The sequence below is a fragment of the Monomorium pharaonis genome, chromosome 7, assembly GCF_013373865.1.
Source record: "Monomorium pharaonis isolate MP-MQ-018 chromosome 7, ASM1337386v2, whole genome shotgun sequence".
NCBI lineage: Eukaryota > Metazoa > Arthropoda > Insecta > Hymenoptera > Formicidae > Monomorium > Monomorium pharaonis.
Genome location: NC_050473.1, coordinates 7,486,454 through 7,504,373, shown reverse-complemented (window position 1 = coordinate 7,504,373; position 17,920 = coordinate 7,486,454). Strand labels below are relative to the sequence as shown.

The following is a 17,920-nucleotide window of genomic DNA, read 5'->3' as shown; positions in this document are numbered from 1 at the left end:
AAAGCTCGATCGCATGAAATCTGTGTGCATGAGCTGTATTTGTTGTATTAATAATACAAGAGACTGTTACAGGTCAGTCTCTCGATGTTGATCGGCGTACCGTGCATCTCACTTGAATTTTCTCGTCAAAATGAATTAACATCGTTGCCACCGTCAGCATTCAGTATTTTAAAGTGATTATTCGCCAGAAATTCCCGCGAGAAAAATACTCGAATTGTCCGTGACTGGAATTAATGAAAAAGGAAGGAAAAACCGGTTAAACGAACGGCACCCTGAGGGATTATTAGAATAGACATTTCTACCTTGTGAAAAAAGTTATAGAGATTTTTCTTGCCATGCGATAGAGGCACATTACAATGAAAACTACATTTTAATAAAGAATACATAATTTAAGAAAAATAATATATTATAATTAAAACAAAATATTCTCTGTTAAAAGTTTTTGTTTTTGTTATTCCAGCACGCAATTTATAAATATGAAAATTTACAATTAATAATGCAACAAAAATTAACGCTCTATAATGAAAATTTAAATATAACTCTCGCCGTGCTAAAGTATCACCGGATTTTTGGGTTATATATTTATTTTACCGATTGACTGAGTATTATTGAACATTCCTACAAACTCAATTTTATTGTTGTCATGAGATGTTTATGACAACATCTGGTCCGTTATTAAGAAATTATATTTTATTGCGATGATGTAGCCTCTCGATATAAATTTCAACGACAAGCATCTCGATATAAATTTTCTGAATGTAGGTAATGATGTAATTTTATTAATATTGTGATATTACTATTATCTTATATTCAACTTACTGTGTTTCAAGACTGAAAATTTATTCGACCCGCAATTTGAAAATGTATATAAAATCACCCAAGAAAGCTGGATCTCAAAAATCTAGCTAGTAAAATTCATCTTTAATTAGTGTCTTCACATATCGGTCTATGTTCTTCTATTATTAATTATAATATTTGATATGTACACCTATAATAGGCTACGATGCATTCTCGTATCATCATTAAAAGTGATACACGATGAAATAGGAAATTAGCATGACTTAAGTAAATCTTACAAACGCCTGTCTTTAACTTGTGCAAAGACAAAGTAAAACCAGGGGTTGATGCAATTTTCTAAATTGAATTTACCAATGATTAGTATTCGCACATAGTGGAAAGATTAATCTGGCACAATTTCAGAAAGTTTGCCGAATCGGGAATCGTAAAACGGCCCGGTAATAGGGGCCGGTGTGCATTTAATTAAACTTTCAATTAGATCTAAAGCTTCGGAGGTGTTACGGCGGCGACCTAAATTTTCAGTACCGCATCGTCTCGTTCGAAAATGAGACATTCTGCGAATTTGTCCGTTCGTACATATCCTCGTCAGCCTCAATGTCCCAAGAAAGGAATCATCGAGACGGAATCGAGGACGCAACAAACGATCGACGCAATTCCATTGCTACCGTTGAAGAGTTCAACACTAACGAGGTGAAGGTACGCCGCGAATTTTCAGCAACACGATCACCGGAAATTGCTTGTCAGCCAGCGGATTAAGTGTTTTCCATTGCCGGCACGAAAATAACTCGCCCGAACGCAAGTACGGAAGAGTGTGGCGTGCCGCCTGTGTTTCTTCAGGCAGCATCATTACCGTTGAAAATTGTATGCCGCCGTGAAGCGAATGCCGACGGGGCGGAGAATTAGAAACAAAATTATTTAGGCTGGGAGTGCTGCTATTACTTAAACAAGCGATTTGTCAAAGGAAAACGTACGGAATAGAAATGCGAATGTAAGTACGTCATTTTCCCGCCACAATTTTTACCTGCATTCCTGTAAAATCTTCAAAATGCCGCATTTCCTCGACGCTATGAAAAATACGTAATGTCCAAAACAGATGAAGAATTCCAAATAACAACGCGCACTATTGGTATGCAACTATTAATGTATGTTTAAATAATAGAGTTTTTTTTTACAAAACCAAAATTTTAATTCCTCGTTCTTTCTATAAAAAATTAAAAAAGATTGTAATTTTAAAAGATGTAACGTTTTTCGTAAATTAATGTAACATTGTCGAAGTTTTTTTCAGGAATTAAAAAATTTTTATTCCTTCAATTGCATATTTAAAATATCATGTTGGATGCAATATACATTGTATAGTAATAATATAACATTATGTTTCCATAAATCTAACGTACCTGTGAAGTACAAGTGTATCTCGAGTAAGATGACCACCACGATCCAAAGTGTCTTCATGATGATCATAAAATACTCGTGCCGCTCTCCTTTCCTCAGACATACATCCCTTTCGAAACAGCTGAAACAAAAAAAGATATAAAAGATTATTTTTCACGCTCGTTTTTTATAATTTAAACTTAAATTTAATTAATTGCTTTGATATGTAAGTTCAATATAATTGAAAAAGAAAATTTGTTAATAAAAGAACTGAAAAGAAATCACAGCACAAGCAATACTAAAAATTACGTTCTTTCTTATTTAAGATATTTAAGATATTAAATTTATAGCGTTTTATACGACTTCTCAGATTTAACAATGTGAAGCTCAGAACTTATATTAAAGAATAGCAATAGTTGTTGCACACTATAAAATGAGTTGCATATGCATTGTATGACGCAAGAAATTAATTAATTTTACGCCGAGCAGCGGCTCACGCTCCTTGCTTATTCATCATACGTTGCCGTCAACTTCGAGCTGAATTATTTTTCGATAGAAAATTGTGCTAACAAATTTTAAGAATTTAATGTAAATAGAGCGTCGTGTCAACAGAAAATTTCAACCATTTTACGCGCGAAATAAACTAATGAAATTCCCACTTAAGTGATGCTAGTAGTTGTAAAATGTGAATGTAAACGTGAAGTGACAGCAAATTTTTTGAAGAGAATAATCAAGCTGAAAGAATTATGTTGAAGAAAATATTTCTGTTTTTCTGCGGCACGGAATTTTCTTTTTGTAGAAAATTTATTCTACTTACATAAAGAACTATTTTCCTTTTTCCGTTTTAAGTTCTCTATTTCAATACACTTGGTGCATTCACTTTGCGAGACCATATGCGCCATAGGAAAAGAAGAGAAAAAAGAAATTACGACTAAAACGAAGAACGAGAATGTAGGAGCGTGTTCCAAAACTATGCACAAGGTGCCCCTAACGTGGTATTAACTAGTTTCGTCGAATAAAAAGTGTTAAGTTTTTTTGCAAAGTACGTGCAAGTTTTTCTTAACGCTTCCTGGCGCACAGATGTAGTGTTTTTGTTGAATTGTGTGAGATCGATAAGAACACGGATAACATTCTTCTGCCAGAGCTCTTGTTGCCATTTCTGTCCCCATACAATTCTCTTAATGATATTTTATTTCATTTATTCTTTTGTACAACGCGTACGTAAATAGCGTGTAAAGAAGAAAAAGCAGCATATGTAACCACGTTCAAAAAACGTCGAACCAAATAGAACTATGAAGATAGGCGTTGGATTTTTTTTCAATTAGAAAAATTAAAGTGCAACAAATTAAATTCTGATTGCAAACAAGACACTTTCAAAATGCAGATTCGCGATTTTTGCGGAAGATACACTGGAGAAAACATCAAGAGTACTCGACAAATTTCCAAGACAAAGCAGTGATTGAACCAGCGTGATAATATTTCGTAGAAAAGAGTAGACAATCTTATCGGTCCGATAAATATCCGGCACGATGTTATTCGTATCGCGATTGACCGTAGTCTCCCAAGATCGCCGAAGCATTCCGAAATGGTTTCCGTATATTCGCATAATTACTGTCCAGGGATCCTCTTGTATGTAATAAAAAGACACAAGGTTATAGAGAAAAAAGGTCGAAAAGACAAATATGGCCACGCGTATATCTCGAATACAGAAATAGAAACGGGAAACCACGATCGCCAGCCAGATTTCTGACCGCTCGTTATTCCGGTTGTTGGTATCGATTCTTGTAACAGACGTTTCTCTAGCATCTCGATAAGAAATACCTTGACATAAATCTGATATAAACTGTATCTCTCGTGTTGAGATATTGATTCAGGTATTTCCAACATTATAGTGTATACAGAATATCTGAAAACTTATACATGCTAATGACAGTTATACGGTTTTACACTTGAAGCTATTTCTTTATATGATAGTCACGCTTCTAAGAAGAAGGAAATATAATTATTTCTACGAAAAAAGAAAGTATATAAAAGTAACTTTTTATTTTCACGAATAAAAGTTATTTCAAATCTGTTGCAACTTTTCAAGAACTTTAAACTTATATAATAACTAAAAGAAATAATTTAATATTATATATAACATCTATATATATCAACTAAAACTCTCCGTTAAAAGTAATGTAAAAAATGTTTTAAATTTTACTTTCAACACAAATGTCTATAAAAACAGCTACCTCTTTGAAAAATTTCTTTTAGTAATCTTTTAAAAGTATAATATATACATATATATAAACATAAAGAGATTACTAAAAAATAATATAAGTAAACATAATTGTGTAATATAATGGTTTTTAAAATAATATTTCATAAATTATTTGACATTTAAGGTAAGAAGAAGGCGATAATTTAACTTAGCGTTAAATTTTACATTATATTTGCGAGAAGCAAATTCTTTAATTTACACAGAGTATTTGATATTCGTATTTCTTTTCCGACAGAGATACGTTACTCGTAGGTTGTGATTCAGCCATTCGTAGGCCAAACACGGACGCCATATGTTTCCAACCGGTGTAGATATGGTAAAATTTTCAAAGCAAGCATCGCGCGCGTGCTTTTTCTGGTCAACAAAAGGGAAAATTTTTACGGTTGTGCATTTAGTTAAATTTTTGTAACACCGCAAAACTTAAATTCAATATTATAATAATTACGCTGCTTTTCAGGAATAATTTATATTTATATTTAAAAAATATATAATATATTAAATGAAAGTATAGTAGACAAGCAACTTCTTTACACTAACAAAGTTTGTTTGTACATTTTTTGTTTTGTTTATTTAACTATACATATTACAATATAAACTTTTTAAACTTTTATAATTTAGATAATAATTTTATTTTATATCTATGTTTTTTTTTAATAATTTTGAGATAATTATTGACAACTTTGACTTTAATACAGATTGCCAACCATTTATATAGCGTATTGTTTTCTTTTAATTCTATTCAATGTACATTCTTGCGAAATAGAAATCAAGGAAGAGGAAACTGTGAAACGCGAAGATAAATGTTTTCCTCTTCACATTCATAAAACTGCCTTAGATTCGATGTCGAGTAGGAGTTCTACTCTCACATGCGTGTGTTTGTAACTTACGACGCGCTGCCTGCAGACAAATGACCGCATTATACACTTTATTTCCTGCCATACTAAGACGTTCATTATTTAGACGAGTTAGATTAACGATTGTGCTTGTGCCTAAAGCTGTAATCGATAAAGGATTTATGGAACGCGCGACATCTTCCTCCTCCCTTTCTCTCCCAATCCCCCGTGCCAAAGGGACCGGATTGTGCGAGGGAAGTCACGCGAGAGCTCACGGCAGATCGGAAATCTTATAAATTCTCTCGTCTAAAACAATCTTCCGTCCCGAAATAAGCGGCTTGTTTCCCCGCTGACATTTAAATATTTAACAGGATGTCCGAAAGAGAGGCAATCGCGTGCCTCGGACGAGCCGGTACTGCCCAACGTACCATGCGCGATTATTCGGAGCTGGTCCGATGGCATTTACGTGTAACGACGCGTCAATCCTGCGATGACGATGACGTCAACAAAAATAACAAATATCGGCTCCAGGTTGTTTCGTGCTCGAGACCGGCTTGAAGAGAATATCTAAAACTAGAAATTAGATTTTCTGTAGAGATACGTAAATTCCGATTGAAATTTAGTACCGCGCTAAGAGACGAATCTAAAAAATTTTCTAGAGAAATATCATGAATTCCTACGTTAATTATTGTAATGTAACTATAAAATGAGCTATGTATACGTGAAAAAAAATGTTTTTACTGAAGTATCTAGTAAGTAAAATTTATTCGAATAAACATCTAAAAATAATTTTGTTAGACTATCAACATCATTACGCTGAAAACGGTCAAATTGGTTGCTCAAAATTTTTTGCAGCGTTTCCATGCTTGGACGTCCTTCATCTGTCTAGCTAACTTTTTTAGACTTCAACAAAATTATTCCGTGTAAAGCAATGAAATTCGTCAAAGGTTCATTTGTCTTTTTTCCAGATTGCTGTAAATAGTTTTCAGTAAAATAAATTCGAAAATCTGTGCATGTAACCAGGGAGATATATGTTTTCTCTATTAAATTGTCCATAAATAAACTTGCAAAATGGTAAAACAGCCATAAAAAGATACAAAATTTAGTGCTTAAAATCATACAAAAATAATAAAACAAAATCATATAAAAGTAACAAAACAAAGTTAGAATCTTAACCATAATTTACGGCATTATTTATTTAAAGATTGTGTATTATCGAAAACTGTCGATAAACGCCGATATTCCTCGCGACGAATACAGGTGATATATTTTTACGGTTGCGGAGAGATGGAAAAGCAGATACGGTTCCTTTTACGATGATCGATATTCTAAATAACATATCGACGTGCTGTAGTGGAGGGCAAAGTGACGAGAGATTCGCTCGATAAAAGCGTGTATTTGCAAGAACACAAAAACACGGACCACAATAAAACTCATTGCGATTTTACGCGCACTGCAGCGAGTTCATACGCGGTATGAGAAAGTTCGCGCGAGAACTCTTCGGTCGGATATATATTATTCCTGCGTTTCCTGACGCGACGACCTCGTCGGCGGAAGATGCGCGAGGACGGTTAACTGAATGAAAAGCGCGAGAAGCAAGTAAGATTGCGCCCAGAAGTAAATTCAGGTACAGGACGAGAGCCGTATGCAAATAGACGCGACTCGACACGAGCGGCATACGTGGCACTTGAATGAAGGTATTCAATGAACGGCCCACACATCGTTGATAGAGATCTTTTAAATGGAAATTCATCGATCGAAGTGCGACCGATACTTTAGGTACTGAGCGAGAAAAGCGAATCATATCGGTTCTTTTTTTATTTACTTGAGAGATACCTATATGTATGCCTACATTTTCCGCGCTCAATTAAACCGATCGAATGAAACTCCGCCTTTAAAAGTATTTTGCAATTGAGAAAGCAGCCGTTGTATTATTCAGATTTGTCAAACGTGCACAGAAAAAAGAGACACTTTTATTCTGAGTTTCATCAAAAATGTATTCTCATTATTCAATAATGATTTTTATAAATTGAGAGGAAAAAATATCGGGCAAAAAAAAATAATATTTTCAAACCAAGAGTTATAATTTTTAATGCTGTCGCACGAGGATGAGTATGCCATATTTATTGTTAATCGATTGTAATAGATTATCAAGGGAAAAATGAAAGAAACAATTTTGTCAGAAAAAGAGACGTACAATTTAAATTTAAAAATAAATGTCTAAAGATTTCTCCTAGATTTTCCATGAAAATCCCATGAAAATCCATGATTTTCAAGAATAAAAAATTAATTCCCGGAAAAATCCAGGTTTTTCCCGGTTTTTCGGGTAGTAAACACCCTGTATTAGTTTTAATTTGATACAATGTTGTTTTTTTTCTGTGCGTGACTCCAACGCGCATTACCTTCATTTAAAAAAACTTGAGAATTGCAAAATAGGTCGGATGAAATGTTACCCACGTTCTACGGGATACGTGCGTTCCAATTCGCGCGCAAGAGTGGTAGATTGTGGATAATCAACTTCAACTGTCCCTATTCAGGCGCTATTGAACCGCGACATATTTCAAATACTCCGCCTATTATATACCCCCTCGGAATGAGGGTAATGATAATTAATGTTATCACGGCCGCCAACGTTTAAATGGTAAATCAACACGGAGCGCTATTTACGTCATACATCCCAATGTTGAGCCAATATATACACTTTATCAAATGCACACACGTTACATTTCTCGCGCAATAAAGAGATGGAATGATTTTCATGCTCCGCGTAGTTTAATCGAAATCCTCCGGCTATTCCGTGTCTCTTTCTCTCTCTCCCTCGTCACCGGCTAACAATCTGAATATTGCCATTAGCAGGTTTTATCGTCGCTTCCTACATGTTCCGTTTCCATCGCTCGCGATCCCGAATCGTGTATTCGCGGATTCATTACTTTCCACGCGCGATCTACAACGTGGACCGACGGCGATTTTCTACCCTCCTGCCGTAACTACGTTAATTACGTTTTCGCCGGCCCGCTACATTTTTATCTCGACGCACTCTCAGAAATCAGCGCGTAAATCTGGAAATTACCGCACTTCACGGCCACGTTTCTGCGCCGCAGGATATGAATGTTCCAGTGTATAATTTGCGCGATCTAAATTAGAGCGGCTAGAGGTTACGACAACTGCCTCATTATTTCGCTTTCTCACGCGGTCTTTCTCGTGGGCTTTAAACGAGCAATGTGCTCCGCGACCACTTTGCAGGATTATTATTTCTCTTTAGGAAAAAAAAGCGATTTTGTATATGTTGCATCAAAAAGTAAAACAATTAATGTTACTGCTGCTGCCATTGCAATTATCTCCCAGTCTGCAACGAGAAGACTGCGGATTCTTTTTTAATTCTTTGTCACATACATGACAGACAGAAATTAAAAGTACACAAAGGATGCAATTTAAAACTTTCATTATTTACGTAATGGAATTGTGCGACGATAGATAAACGGGAGGTCGCAATAGGCTTAAAGTCGGCGGTGATCGAGCGCTTGCATCTGTTTTAAAATTTGATACGCCATTCCCAAATTACTTTCGGTGCGTGTGCGGTGTAGCGACGGGGATTTGTTGCGAGTTTCGTGCCACCGCCGCTCGCCCGTCGAAATTTTACAACAATGTCGGGAATAATGCATGTGCGCGTGGTACGGAGCGAACGAGGCATTGGAGTCAAGCATGCCGAAAGCGGAGGGAACTATCGTAGTAGTCGCGCGGCTTCCACCGACAGTTTGCTCCTCCCCCTTCCCCAGTTAGCATGCTGCTTTGAAACATTACACCGGAAGTTGCTATAATCACCGCCTTGCGAGGGAAAAGACGGGTAGGAAGAAAATGAGAAGGAGGAAGAGGAGGAGGAGGAGAAGGAGGAAGAAGAGAGCATCGGGCGCTGATTTCACAGCCCGAGCGTATGTATAATAAAGTCTATTCTGGAAGGGGTTGAACGACGAGGGGGTGCGAACAACCGGCGCGGAAACGCGAGAGAATGCGCTAAGCTGATTTCGGACTAAACGACTCGCGCGCGCCCTTTTTCCACCGCCTTAAACGCGAGCAGGTGCGCCCCCGCAATTCTCCCGTCCTCGGATTAACCCTCCCTCCTCTCCCTTGGATTTCTCTCGCTCTCTGAATAATTGAAGTGAAGCGCGGATATACGGCGCCTCGCGCGGTACGGGGTACCACTTGGGGGTGATGTACTTCGAGAACGCTACAGCCCGCGGAAAAACAACTGCGCGAGGAGATGGCGAATGCGAATGGCTACCGTAAATATTTGATGGCTAACACTTAAATCAAATCGCCGCGGAGATAAATATACCTCGGAACGTTTCTTTATCACTCACTGCTGTGATAGCGGTACTGATACAATTATAATCTTAACCTGTTCCCTTTAAATTATTTTATAAGAATATTAATACAGAAAGCTTTTATCGCCAAAGTAAAAGGTTTTCGCTGAAAAATACAGATTAAAAAATGATTTCGTTCGATCAATCAAAATAATCAGAATGTCAATATTTTTGCAGCATTACTCATCATGTTTGAGAGTCCAACAAAATTATTTTCAGATCTGTATCTAGTGCTATAAAAATCTTTTGTATATTAATACTTATATATACCTTCTCAGAAAAAATTTCTGATATCAAAAAATATATTCTTGACATATTTAATCTTATTACAACCTTATGTAGTATAAAAATAAAACAAGATTAAGATTTAAACAGAAATTTCAATCTTTAGATCGGTTTATTCTTAAATCTAGAACATCATAAGATTGTCACAAATTTACTAAATCATTCTAAAAAAATTAATAAGATAGCATCTAAAGTTATTTTATTCTAGATTAAGAACTTTCATTTAAAAATAAAATATTCTTTTTTTGATAATAAATATGATTGGCACTATATCAATCCTATTTTATGATAGATCAAAGAATAATAGCATTAGGTACAGAAATCTTTTCTGTGGGTGTATATTTTACAAATTTATATTATTATATAAAGATCTGTGTAACACATATATAAATTAGAATATATTAATTTTTAGATAGCAAAATATGTACGTGTATGTGCTCTATTATCTGCGATAAATTTCATGATAATCACACTTTATGTGACATAGTCTCTTTTATTTATTTATCGTTATAATTTTTATCTCCAATATTATAAGCACAGCGGTATATTCTTATCGACAGATCAGTTCTCTCGAAATTGGACGCGACGGTCCATGAAAGTGATAGAGAGCAAAATTAGTCAGACATAAAACGTAAATCGATTAGGCCGCGACGACAAGGATTATAACAAACCGCGCACTCGCGCGCTTTATCTACCCTCTTTTTTCCCCCAACGAAACGTCCACGTAACGTGGCATTATTATCCATAAATCATATCCTGACGCTTACACCGCTGCCACAATAGCATGGCACTGTCATTAGCCCACAATACGCTCTCGCTCTGCTTAGTAAATTGCCTTTCTCCGTCTTTCCCTCTCGATTCCGTGAAAGACAATTATCGCACGAATGACACACAAGCTGCTCGCATACAATGCTTGTATGCAATAATCCCGAGGGAGGTCTTTTACAGAATTCGAAGCAATTCTTTTGTATGCTACGACTTTTAAAGATGTTGCATCAATGTTCAATTATAAATATCATTTCTTCAAATGTGTAGAAAGATGCGAAAATATATTACAATATGCATACGAACATGATAATGGACGTGTCGTCAAATCAAAATTTATTCCGCCGAACGACGCGAAAGCGCTGAGGAGCGATAAAAATTGAGAAGCCGTAAAACAGAAATTATGCAAGCCCGCGGTTTCCCGTGCGGTAACGCTCCTCAGGAAGTAGCGTTATGTCACACCCCCGTCAACGTTGCCAGCGACGGCATCGCGTTCTTTTTTTTTGTCGCGATAAGAAGCGCGAGTGTCGATCGATCTTCCAATTAATCTGTTGAAACCTTTGGAACGACCGTCATCAGTTACCTGGGATTACCTTAATCTCTCCCCTCTCCCTTCCACTCTCTCTCTCTCTCTCTATCTCTCTCGCTCGATCTCACAGCGGATTTTGTGCGGTTTCCGCGCATCGACATCATGTTCGCGCCGCTACTAACCGACGGCTTCATTATCCGCACGTGTCAGATCTTTCTCGCGATAAGTATCCCTAAATAATCCTGACAGATAAATCTTCTCAGTGTTATAGAAAATGTCGTGATACGGTCATCGCGCGAGGGTCATCGATGGGAGTAGCAGAGAGAAAGCGTTTACTTCGATACGTCTCTTTTTATGGTAAGTCTTTTTTTATTACATATAAGATATCATCGAGTCCCAATCAATTTTAGGCTTTAGGATAAATAAATTGAATCTTTTTGTAAAAATATCGTATTTAGATGATTCTTTAAAAAAAAGTAAAAAAAACTGTAGCTAACCAAAATTCAAGCAACGTCAGCCTGGAGAAAAACAAAAATTACAAGTAGAGATCAATCCACACTGGTGACTCCAGAATACCAATTAAGAGTTAATTCTATATATGCCGATGTAACTCTTCGGCGGTACATATATATATATATATATATATATATATATATATATATATATACACGGCGTGTGTATAGGAGATTAAAGGTGAAACCCGATAAAGCAATAAAGATAGGCGTTTAACTGCGTTTAACTGCGTTTAACTGCGGAAGTGCAAACCGAGTATTAGCTGCGGATTCGCGCAATGTATTTTGTATAAGGCAATATCGCGAGCTCTCTCTATTTTTACCATAATTGCGTGCTTCCGCGATGTATACCGCCGGCTATCTCTATAGGTATAGAACGCGCGAATGATTTATAGATCCGCATATAGATGCATCATGAATAATAAATCGCGAACTGTTAATAAGTTTACGCATTACTGGTATTTCATTAACCCGCCAAATCCGGTACACAGAATCAAATACCTAATGCTGTACCAGCGATTGGTTAACAAATTTTTCAATAAAAATTAATATGTGCTTATAATTATTCACTAATGATATTCCGTAACTGTATTTCTACTGCATCAATTCGACTGTAATTATAATGGAAGTCCATTTTCGTTTAAAAGGTTGAATAAATGTAGTAAATGTGAAAATAATGAACCTCGAACTTGTTTGGCCTTCGCGTATTACAAAGGCAATAACAACACTAGTTATGAAATATTTTATAATTGCTATATTTTTATAATTGCTATTATTTTTCTAGTTTCGACATATGCGTTGAAATACGTGGAAATTTCCATAAATTGTTGTCGCCCATTAACTTTTCCCGACATGTATCTTTCAAAGAGATCGATAAAGCTACTCGGACCAATTTCCCAAAAGACATAATTTTAGAAATTAATTGAGGGGTTACAACAAGTGTATCTATATATAGTGTCCTTATTAAATTGATTGGAGCAAGAACGTCCCTGCGCGACCATCTGCAGAATATTCGATAATAATGCGCGCGTCGCGGCTCCTCGTGCGATTAATACAAACCTGCTTGCGTCGCGTATAAAATTTTCAAAAGAGAATTCAATTAAAAATATTCGAATCCCTCGCTCCCTTGCGGATACATGAGCGCGTACGGAGCAAACCGTGAAGAACACGGTTTCAATGTAATTAAGCTTTATACGCTGGTCGCGTTTTCATTGCTTCTTGCAAGCTAATTAAATTTGTACTTGCCTGTGGTGTAACCCCGCGCCGAGCGTTTCGCGCGCCAAATATACGAAATTCAGAATGACGTGTTTATACGTATCTCGACACAATCCAAACGGCACCCGAAATTACGTGACTGCCTCAGCGCGACGAGCCACGCAATTATTAGGTCTCTTATAATTATCGTTTGTTACAATTGCGCGCGCGCTGGAATATTATCTTGCGGTGAACGGTGGTATCGTTCCGAATCCCGTAAGCGCTAGATACCGAGGGCACGAAATTTATACTCGCTAATTACGTATCCGAAATCGTCGTCGAAATTGCACGTCTTGAAACTGCATCTGTTTACTCCGCTTTCCACAATCGCGTAAGCAGATGTTTCGAAAATGTCGCGTTCGGTATAAATCGTCTTCGCTTTTCTGTAGAAAAAAGAATGATCTGACAAGTCTCTGGTGTGAAAGGAAATTTAAGTATATGTATTTAAACGTTATTTAAAGTGACTATGTATTGTATATAAATTAAAAAGAGATATGAAATAGGTGTAATAAAAAAATTCGCCTTTTCTGCATCGAGAAAAAAATCTAAATTTTTCAACTCGATTAAATTTCTTTATTTCAAGTATTCATTTAACTTAAATATATATTCATAATATATTCATTTAACTTAAATATATTCATTTAACTTAAATATTTGAATTTTAAATCAAATCTTTATATATTTGCTTGAAGTACATAAATATTTGAAGTAAATAAATTTAATTAAGTTGAAAAATTTAGTCAAATTAACAACTTATTTTTCTCAGTGTGAATAAAATTTAAAAAATCGAGTATCAGTGTAATGAGAGTCAGGAAACGGTGTAACGTGAAAAAATTAAGTATTATACGAGAAGATAAGCACACCTTCGTGTTAACAGGCAGCCATCGGCGGGAGAGAAAGATATTGCCTTTACGCCGCTTATAAAGGGCAAGCAATTCATGTCAGCTAGTCACGTAAAACACAATTTTGCAGCGGATATTACTGGCCTATGACGGGCCCAGCGCGCAATCGCGTTACACAAGCATCGTGTGCACGTAGAACGCTGTTTTTAGCTGAGTGCGCTAAACGATAATTGAGCGGTACTACTGCGAGAGACTCTTTTTCCATCCTAAGAGCCAATTTCCCGTTCGAAACGGGCGGAAACATGCGTAAAACTCGCGTAAAATTGTTTCTTACGAGCGGAATTGTCTCGCCTCGCGTTAACATTATCATACACGACTTTGAGCAGAATGGCGGATATGGAAATTGGCAATGGCCGGGAGAACAGACCGGAGTACAACGTGCGATTCGCAGCGATAAAACAAGATACAACTTGTGTACCGTCGGCCGCCGCCACCGAATCGATGGAGACGTCGGATGACCTCGCGTGAGCGAAGTGGCTGACAAGAGGGTGGCCGGGAGAAGCGGTTGGTGGCTAAAACTCATCGGGGAAGGGGAGGAGATGTACTTCAATAGATTAGGGAAGCCAGATGAATGCGCGCGTTTTCCCTGCGATCCCGCGATTAGATCCGATAAGATGGGAAGATGGAAAGTGCACGGTGAGTTCAGCTCATTAGAACGCGTAACAAGATGAAAGGGAGGATGTCGGGGGCGAGGATTTATACGGTGACGGATAATCTCTTGTTTATGGCCGTCTTTACTTTTCTGGCGTGCAAGATTCACCAGGCTTGAATACGTACGATGCGCATCTGCGTGCAATTTTTGGCCGGGAAATTATCGTATCCGGGCCGCGTGTAATCGGCGCGCGATGCGATGGCGTGCAGATTTAAATCATCCCCCTCCGAGTTGCATGAAAATCAGAGCGAAAAGGCCGAGAGCTTCCTCAGGAAGTTCCTAATGCGAGAGAATCACGCCGGTTCATCATGAGAGAGGGAAAGAGAGAGAGAAAAGGAGGAATTTATCCAGACGGCTTCATTTTTACTACTAAATACTTAATATAACTATTAAAATTAATTGCTCTAATTTGTCACGTGACTGAAGAGAGTGCTCGAATAATCTTTTTACAAGCGAGTATTTGATGTTAAATACATTTTATAAATGTGACACATTTTAATGAGAATCATCAAACTTTGCGACAATCGATAACCTTCGAATAATTTCGAATTCGAAATATTAATTGTTACAAATAAACATTCGTATATTTAAACTAATTAAAGTGTAAAGTGATTTAAGTATTTAAGTATTTATTAATTCGTAAATATTAGATTTGAAAATCTTGTTACTAAAATTCCTGTTTTTCCTGCCCCCGAGGGTGCTAGAGGCAACTATTTTGAAGACAAAGTGGTAAATATAGCGGAAAACGACATAAACTCAAATCGACGTAACATATTACGGGAAAAGGTAAACAAGGGGGAAAATGGCAACAAATTATCGGACGCAACAGGGGCGCAGTTGGTGCAGTTTTTTACTTCGCTAGTTCCCAACCATGATAGGTATTTATTGTTTTATCTTAGCGGTAAATAACACATCGCTGTCTTCATCTATTTTCACCTTCTGCACTTTTTCGCCTGTATATTCGCACACTAAAGTTTCACTGGTGAAGAAAATAACGTTGTACCTCAGTCAAATAATTAAACGTAATTTTATATGTTAAATAATACCCCTATTGTACAATCATCATAATTATTCGTTATCAATTAAATATCTTTGAATGCCAGGCTTTATCTGATGAAATTCATTCCCCCTACAAAATTCTCTTCGCAAATATTTCAACTAAAAGTATATCATTTTGAACATTATTTCTCTTACATGAATAACACGGAAGAGAGGATAAGCTACGAAATGAGAATGACATAACTTTGCCCAAATCCTAGCGAACCGTTCGAAAGTGCAAGCTGCCGTCTATAGGAACTTGTACGTCCTCTATGTTTGTTCTTCGTAGATGAACCTGCACGAGAATCAAAATGCTATTGCAAATAGGATAAACTCCTCGTTGCGCGCGCGCGCGCGCGCGCGCCGGCCGGAAACTCCTAAGTATCCTTCGGAAAGACTTAAGAGCCAACTGGGTCCTCCGAACAAGCCCTGAATTCGTTATCTTCCCCCGTGGAAAATTCGTTAAAGCTACGGTAATGCCGCACGCTCTTCAGTACCATTGAAACAACCGGAATGTCGTCGGTGCCATGGCGCTTCGGGGGTTTTAAATTCGCGGACTCGGGCACGATTAATCACGGAAGAACTTTATCGTACTTGAAGCGGGTCGGCGAAGTAAAACAAACAGATGGGCTATTAATCTCAAGCTGATGAACCTTTGCCCGAGCTTCCGCGACTTCGAAATTGCGGGGAACTTTGCGTTCGGTCTGCTAACCCCTTCCCGTCCAACCCGTCCCCGTCTCCTCCCCTCTCTCCCCCGTCCCGGCTTTCGTAATTAAAGGGACAAGTTTCCGCGCGGAAACAAAATGTGGCGAATTGAAAGCAAAGAGTTTGCGGACGTTGTACTCCGCGAACTTCGGAACGAGTCTTCCTTCCGATGGCCGAGTCGAGGAAAGAAGATGCCGGAGAGACGCGCGATTTAATTAATTCCGGAATTATTTCAGCCGCTATCGGTAAATTGTCCGCCTCGAGTCGAAATTCCGCTGCATTTATTTCTTCCCCGAGAAAATGGACGTAGCTAAATAGCGAAACTATTTTAAACGCAACTCGACGAAGAGAAAGTCGCTTCATCTTTTGTTCTTGTAAAGTGCATCGATGCGCACCTTGTAAGAATACGTGCGTAAACGTCTATTGGATTCCCTGTCCGTTCGATCATACTTTGAAAAAATTTGTCCTGCACTACTTGTATACATACGACGATGGTTGATCGATGATTGCACTATTTGCTCGCGAGAATGATTGATCGAACCCGGATCCGTTGTCTAGATTGTCGTTAACAAGAGGAGGACAGTTTCTTCGATTCTCCGTGGGAAACATTCTCGAGATCAATGTTTGACGAAAGAATATGGAACACGAAAGAAAATAGGAGCAATAACAAGCCTCTTGAGAACTCAGTGGACAGCGCAGTTTCAAGTTTCCTCGAGCGAACGATAGCAAGGAATTAATTGAAGCCTTATCTTTGAGACAATGGTTGATAAAAGATATCAAGTTTTTTTTAAATCTAGATTTGTAACAGAGGAAGTTTTTCGCTTAAGAAGTATGCCCGAAATATTCCGTAAAGACTCCTAATTTATCTGTTATCTTGCACAAACTTGAATATAAAAAAACAGATTTTTTTCTCTGTCCTTTCTAATAAAAAATTAAGCTTTATTATAAAAAGAACATAATAATGCATATATTAAATACTTAATTAAAAATTACCTATAATCATTATACAATAATAACTTCAAATATAATGAATAAAAGTGTAAAAAAATATGTAAAATTACATAAATAATATGTATAAAAATTAAACAATTTATATTGAAATATATGAAATCTTTCAGTAATTTTATCTCTAATTGTGCAAATGTCTCTCCATCCACGGAAAATTATATTTGCACAATTAGAGATAAAAGTACTAAATATTTTATATACTTCCACTATAAATTATGTAATTTTACATAATTTTTACAGTGTAGTGTATATATTAAAGCTTACGTTGACCTAAATAAAAAAAGAGTAAAATACCAAAAAAGCAACGTCCATCAAATTACTAAAAATATAGATAAAAGCAATAATGAGAACGCTTTTTTGCCTCGTCAAGGAAATTGGGAATAATAGTCTCGCTGTTAATATAATATCTATTATATAATATAATGAAAAATAGTATAAAAGAATTATAATATCAACGAAAGAAGTACCATTATATTATATACATATATTTACTTGTTCCACCAATAATATCCCATTATTGGTGGAACGGATGAGAGATGAAATCTAAGACTTTCCTGCAGTAAAACGTGCTCTAAAAATCTTGAGAGTACCGCGTGATTGACACACGCTCACTCACCTTTTATCTGCTGCACTTGTAAGTAGGA

The 17,920-nt window shown here is 36.9% G+C and overlaps 1 protein-coding gene across 1 annotated transcript in view; it reads right to left on the bottom strand.

Moving 5' to 3' along the window:
• LOC105838753 (limbic system-associated membrane protein) overlaps positions 1-17,920 on the bottom strand; it is a 78,899-nt gene that overhangs the window by 23,612 nt on the left and 37,367 nt on the right. Inside the window, exon 2 of the mRNA XM_012684531.3 lies at positions 2,193-2,311. Within this exon, the coding sequence (XP_012539985.1) occupies positions 2,193-2,259 (67 nt within the window). The 5' untranslated portion in view covers positions 2,260-2,311. The remainder of the gene's footprint in view (positions 1-2,192; positions 2,312-17,920) is intronic.